General features: G+C 31.2%; 1 protein-coding gene and 1 long non-coding RNA gene across 4 annotated transcripts in view; one reads left to right on the plus strand and one right to left on the minus strand.

Moving 5' to 3' along the window:
* The window catches only part of Nos (Nitric oxide synthase), a gene marked incomplete in the record, with an annotated part of 116,843 nt that overhangs the window by 105,701 nt on the left and 4,009 nt on the right, over positions 1–7,133 (minus strand). The window contains 1 exon segment of the mRNA XM_067045864.1: positions 2,735–2,905. Within this exon segment, the coding sequence (XP_066901965.1) occupies positions 2,735–2,905 (171 nt within the window).
* LOC106678233 (uncharacterized) overlaps positions 3,029–7,133 on the plus strand; it is a 208,455-nt gene continuing 204,350 nt past the window's right edge. For all 3 annotated transcript variants that reach the window (XR_010842986.1, XR_010842988.1, XR_010842987.1), the window contains exon 1: positions 3,029–3,201. This is a non-coding gene — a long non-coding RNA (uncharacterized lncRNA). The remainder of the gene's footprint in view (positions 3,202–7,133) is intronic.

A 7,133-nucleotide genomic window follows, 5' to 3' on the forward strand; every position in this document is an offset into this window, starting at 1 on the left:
TTTATTGTAAATGGAGTTTCAGATGTAAAACTAATTGCAATGTACTGTACTAGCACTCGACAGCTTTATTATTATATACACATCGATAGATTGTATATAGCAAAATTAACCCAATTCAATCCTTAAAAATTTTCTGATTTACAACTTAACCCCTCAACTTGTACTTATAGTTAACTCGAGCGCGCTTACAGGCCAAACTGCGCACACTCGATATAATTCCAGCGGCGTTGTATTTTTATGCTGCTATAATTTTTCATATTAGAATATAATCGAGAATTGAAAATGACAATGTGATAATAATAAAATAAATAGCAATGATTTATTCTCTGTAATAATACTCTATATATAACTTTAGCCTATATATGTAGCCTAAAACTGTGGGTTAAGTGGTTATAAAACCAAAAATAAAAAGAGGCCATTTGGAAAAATCTGCCATATTATGCCTATGTACTAGATCTAATATAGACAATATTAAACTGTTTTACGTTAGAATTGAACTCGTTAGCAATTACTTTTAAGTTGTAATTTTAATAGACTAATTATTGCACATTTGTATTTAACTATATTTTTTTCGAAACAGAAGGTGCATATGACCATCTCTAAAGTCAATTAAACTGAGACGGAGTGAAACGAACTGCTTCATTTTAAACTTAAGAAAGTTTGTTACAGCGAGCCGCGGCTTAGTAGAGGTCTGTATATTATGTAGTTTAGAGCACGTGTTTGGAACAAGAACAAGTATTATTGATGAGCAATTAACACCTTCGACATTTGCTTATAATAAAATGAGGAAGCATCTATCCTCAAAAGGATAGGGAATGACACTCTATCCTACCAAAGCCATAAATGAAAAGTGTTAAGTGCTTTTATTATTCTTTGTAAGATAAACATTTAATGAATTTATTTGTATTCCTATATTATTAAAATAAAGGCGTTTATGAAGCAGTAAGTTCTGTATGATAACTGTCTCCTGTGATCCGAGGATTCGCCTGAGGATACAAGCTCACCAAGCATGTTAACCTGGTTAAAATTTAAAGATCTTATAAAGCTAAGATTGGCTGGTGCAAGGAGGCCTCGAGAGGCAGACCCTATCACGAGAGCAGATCTCATTCACAAAGGATTCATTCCTCTCTACTCCACTCCATCGTCTTTCCCTCTTTACTACCCTCTTAAATCTGACCTACTTCAACCTGATACTGCGTTTTTTTTTATCGATAGGAAATATCGCTCAAAAAAATTACATCATTTTGAGGTCTTTAGCGGACCAAGAATACGGACTCTTATGCCTCGAGATGGATTTAAGATCGGATCACACGTAACAATTTTCTTGATACACAAGGTACACACTTTATACAGGCTGGGTATGCCAACAAGAGGACTCTGGAACCCAAAGGGTTAACTGAATGCTAAAGTAACAGAATAAATACATAATTATCAGAAACAGATGGATTTGGACCCAAGCACGAGCAACAACAGGCCACATTGGCTGAACTGATCCGCTCTCATTCATGGAATCAAAGGCTTCCTATGTGAGGGAGAGTTAAGATTAGATCAAAGGTTAACTTATAGTACAAGAGCCCAAGAGGAGAAAAAAGGCAGTTACATCGCCCCAATTTTTAATTATTTTGATGAAAACTATGTATAATTACTAATCAAAATTGATGTGTCTGCCAAGTATAGGTAGGGGGAATAAAAAATGGCGGCTGTTTGAAAGCGATAAAAAAGTTTAATTTTTCATTCGTAGCTCTATATCTTAAAAAGTAGGAACAACACAAGAAAACCTAACAACAGAACGTCATTTAAAGATGAGCAAATTTGATAAAATATGAGCCCTAAAAGAGTTATTTACGTTACATAGTTCTCGAGATATAGCTTTTTAAAAAGCAACATTTCATAAAAATGTTGTATGAGACGTACTGAAAGATCGGTAGTTAGTAAATTTATATTGAAAAATCTATATCTCAAAAACCATTTGATGTACAGAGGTCTATTAGCACTCAAATTAAAACTAGTGTAATGAGCTATAAAGTAGGAAATAATGTTTATCTTCGTAGGAGTAATAGTTTTCTTTTGGGTGTAGCAGAACCAGTTCTAATATAAAAGGATATCTTTTTTTTTTTTTTAAACTTACTTCATAACGAACCAAATTCATTCATGTTCAATATTAAAATATTAATTGGCCGATAAAAGGATATATTTAAAATATATGTCAGAATTGGACATCGGGATCGGTTGTTCCATCTGATAATAAGAAGAGATCTACCTCAGTGTCAACTGCTATTAAGCTTACACTTCTTTGAGCAGTGTCACAACTATAAATAAAGTGTTCATTGAAAAATGTGTTAGTTGTGTAAATGTATAAGTCAGATGCTTATATTACAAATTAGCTGTAATTTATTATCACAAATTATCATATTCATTATTAGGAATTATCTTACATTATCATAATCATTATTAACCATCCTCTTTCCAGTCCCATTAATTTCTATATATATAATCAATTTAACAAGTAAATAACCAAATAGATTTTTTTTTAGTCACTGGTACAATGCCCTAAAATTCGAACAAGAACATATTAAGTGAATGATAGTATCGTCGGTTAGTTACTTATAAGAAGTACTTATGGATGGAGATATGATTGCAGAAAGACATCCCAGATCATGTAATAACATTTTCTAGATTTATGATAATTATAATATACTACAGTTAGGATAATATTTGGTGCCGTATCGTTTACCTGTAGCCACTGGCTGCGACGGCTCTCGCGAAATTCTTGTTCCGCAGGTAACAGACGTCCTTATCCCGAACGAGGGTGTCGATATAATCCAAGTAATCGTGGATAAAGGCGTATCGAACGTCGGACTTGATCTGGTCATCAAATTCAATGAGTAACGATCTATTCATCGGTCTGAAAGTGATTGGAGTTGATAAAGCTAGGTGGGAAAAATAAACTTAGAAATTAATTTTACAACAATGAATTTGGAAAAAGATGATCCAACTGTCTCGAAATAAATTAATGATCATATGAAGTTTTTTTAAATTTAAAATTAATTTTAAAAACTATTTCTTGGAAGAAAATAGTCTTTCTTAATATTTTGACCTCTACACCGTCAGCCAGAATGACAGCCATCATTCAAGACTGCCTTACGTGACTGACTCGGATCAGGAAGAACTCTTTACTACAAGCCCGACTGACACCGAACAGTAAGTACCATGTGAAATGTCTCTTTAGATTTGTTCTAGCAGAAGGCTTGGTTGGCCATTGATTTGGCATTCAAACTGCGAAATGTACAATATAAAGGAAGCACTTCCAGTCTTCCTTACACCTTTTAGTACCCTCCCACCTCCATCCACTTCACATTTTGAATCATAGCATTTCAAGATTTTTTTGTTAATCCATCAGTCTCACCCTTACACGATGAGTTTAAACGTTTATTTTTGTTTTAACTCTGATTCCAACTGAGCCTATATTTTTGTCACACATATACTACACAAAATATGAATAATTTTTAACAACCCACACTATGCTTCAATAGTAGTACAGTATTGAATTAATTCTGACCCACTGTCCTATCCAAGTGTTATTAGTCCAAACAAAGTTATTATTCGTTATTAGTACCAAATGAAAACTTAAAAAAAAAAATTTTGAAACTACAATTTTTTGATCCAAAATTTTAGCCTTGTTATCTTGTTAATTAAGGTCAAAAGAGTAAATTAAGCTTTCAAATGGCTGTATTAACGTAGAAATTGGATAAAATTATTAAATAAGTTATGAAAGATTATATGACAATGGTCAGTGGTAGAAAAACAAATTCTCTAAATAAATCATAGTGAGAGATTTTTATATTTTAATTTCTTTGCAAAATGGTATTTGAGGATTTCAGATGATGCTAAAAACAGATATGATTTGATTATTCCTAAACATATTTTGCTTCTAGCATCATCATGTTTTTTAAATATTTTTAGTGAATTTAAATCATTTAATTTTTCTTCGAAAAAAGGAGAATCGATTGAAATATAATAGCAATGAAGAAATTGTATAATTTCAAAGCTACAACAAAAACAAAACAAAAATAACAATACAACAAAAACATAAAAATGCTTAATTTTGTTAGTGATTTTTCATTTTTACCGGAGAAATCGGGATTGTCAACAACCTTCCTCGCAAAATCTTTAACATTTAGAAAAAAGCCGCAACACAATCAGCTGAACGGTATAGTACAAGAGCCGGGAAGAAAATGTCGGCTGTTTCAAAACCTTAAAAAAACATTAATTTTTCATTCGAATCTCTATATCTTAAAAACTACCAACAACACTAGAAAATCTAAAAGAACATTATTTAAAGAAGAGTAAATTTGCTGAAATATAAGCGATAATAGAGCTATTTAAGTCTAATAGTTATACATAAATGTACTGAAATATCAGTAGTTAGAGAATCTATTTTAAAAAATCTATATCTCAATAACCATTCGACGTACAAATGTCTATTAGCACTAAAATTAAAGCTTAATAATTGTACTATAAAGTAGTTTATGACCTTTACCTTCGTAGGAAGAGTAGTTTTAATGATATTTGTTAAAATAAATTGATTTATAGTTATTCATTCAAATTAAAGCTAGTTAAATCTACTATAAAAATTTTTATGACATTTATCTTTGTAGGAGTTGCAGTTTTTATGATATTTGACAAAATAGACTCACAAAATGTTAATTTCTACTTGTTTGTATAAAATGTTAGATTTTTGAAAAATATATATCTGTAGACCACTTCCACGCACATATGTCTCCCAACACTCAAAATAAAGGAAATTTAAGTTACTATAAAGTAGTTTATGACACTTATCTTCGTAGGAGTAGTAGTTTTTATGATATTCACATATGAATATAAATTTGGCAAACGCAAAATTTGTCCCAACAACTATAAATCAATTTATTTTAGCAAATATCGTGAAAACGACTACTCCTATGAAGATAAGCGTAAGGAACTACTTTATAGCTCATTAAACTAGCTTTAATTTGAGTGCTAATAGACATCTGTAGGTCAAATAGTTTTTGAGATATGTTTTTTTCAAAATAAGTTCACTAACTACTGATCTTTCAGTACGTTCCATACAACATTTTTATGAAATGTTGCTTTTTAAAAAGCTATATCTCGAACTATTAAACGTAAATTGCTCTATTAGGGCTTACATTTTAGAAAATTTACTCTACTTTAAATAATGTTCTCTTTGATTTTCTATTTTCGTTGTTATTTGTAAAGATATAGAGCTCCGAATAAGAAATTAATTATTTTTAACGTTTTGAAACAGCCGCAATTTTTTATCCCCCCTACCTATACTTGGCAGACTCATCAATTTTGACTAGTAATTAAACCTAGTTTTCAATAAAGTAATCAAAAATTTGGGCGAAATAACTGCCTATTTTCTCCTCCTGGGCTTTTGAACTAATATGACAGCAGATAAAGTACGGACAGACAAATATATATAATATTATAAAGATAATATTGGTTACGAAGTACAATTCGCTTTAAATGGATAATAATAGTTCAATTTAGATAGTTTTCATCTTATTTGTTTGAGAATTTAATTATCTTAAGACAGCAGTCGATTTATTCCGAACACACTTTTTTTTTTTTTTTTTTTAATCACTTGAAATAGTTATTTGTTGTTAAAACTTATGCTTACTGTACATCTCCAATCTTAGAAGAACCAGCATTAAACAATTTAGTTTTATGGACTTTGTATTTGCAAGATTACGGCCACGTAACAAAGGAAGCTGATTATTAAATGTTTATTGCTGTGTCCCTATTGGTCATAGGGATATCCTAAATAGCCTAATGCCTTCCATATTAAATAATATTTAGTAAAAGTAGTAGTAAAAAATTTAACACAAAATTAATTTTTCGAATCAGACCAATAGTTCTAGAGATCAAACAAATTCTTTGACTTTATAAAATGGTATAGACTGTATCTGATCAGATATAGATATTCATTTGCAATGAAAATAATGAGTACTGATCGTTTGTACAATCCGAATGCAAATGTATGAATAAAATTCCTTGTCAAACGACTCTTCAAGAGTTAAAAGTGAATGTTTATGAGCATTTGATATGTGAGAGTCAATTCTGTGAACCACTGACCAGTTTATGAACCCTCAACTATATTCGGTATAGTAGAGGGTTCATAAAATGAGGAAATTACTACAAGTCTCAAATTATACTTTTTATAGAGAAGGAACATAAAAATATAATTTTTATTTATTTATTTTAACAGACGCAAAAAAGATATTTCAGTCGCTTCAGAGATGAATAGATTTATAGATCGTGCGTGCTTCCATCTTCTCAGCAGGAAGATGAATTCCATTTCTCACCCTCCACTTCGCGAAACCATCTGAGTATGATGATATCGCTGTTGAATTAGCATTCTCTAAGAAGACAATCTCCTGAACTGATTAGATTAAATTGTTGGAGAAAACAAAGATTGTTTCATTAAGAAATATATGTGTATAAGGAACTCTGTCTGTATGTTTAACTTGATATGAATGGTTCATGATATTAAAAAATGTTTATTTATCGGTTTAAATATGTTAGTTTATCGCACCCATAGGTACGGGGGTATAAAGTCATGATGAAACCGGGGTAGCCGGGTAGCCTCTTTTTCTGCATTCTGGTGATGCATTTTAAGAGGGAGTTGAGGAAATTTGATCATTTGGGAAGGGGTAGTCTGTATCTTGTGTCAGTCTTTTGGGGATGGGCCTCACCAGGTTTGTTGATTCAAATAATAAGTTACTTATCCTCAGTCGAGCCTGAATCTGAACAGACCTGTGTTATTTATTGGTAACATTTATATACCTTTTTAAATGATTCTTGACTCTTGTTGCGACTACGGAAGATTGTTCTGCAAAAGATCCCTACTGTTCGATATCTCATTAAAAAGTAAGCATCAGTCGGGCTGATTGTGTAGCGATCTTCGCGATTCGAGTCAGTATGGTTTTTGAATGACTGTCAATCACCGTGTATGAGTCCCTTTAAACCTACCGAACTACGGATGGCATGTATATATATTCCTTTTTTTTAAATCTATTTTTAATATTTATTATTTTTTTACTGATTTTATCAATCTATTATATTTTATAATA

The sequence above is a fragment of the Halyomorpha halys genome, unplaced genomic scaffold, assembly GCF_000696795.3.
Source record: "Halyomorpha halys isolate HHAL.00 unplaced genomic scaffold, Hhal_1.1 Scaffold10.1, whole genome shotgun sequence".
NCBI lineage: Eukaryota > Metazoa > Arthropoda > Insecta > Hemiptera > Pentatomidae > Halyomorpha > Halyomorpha halys.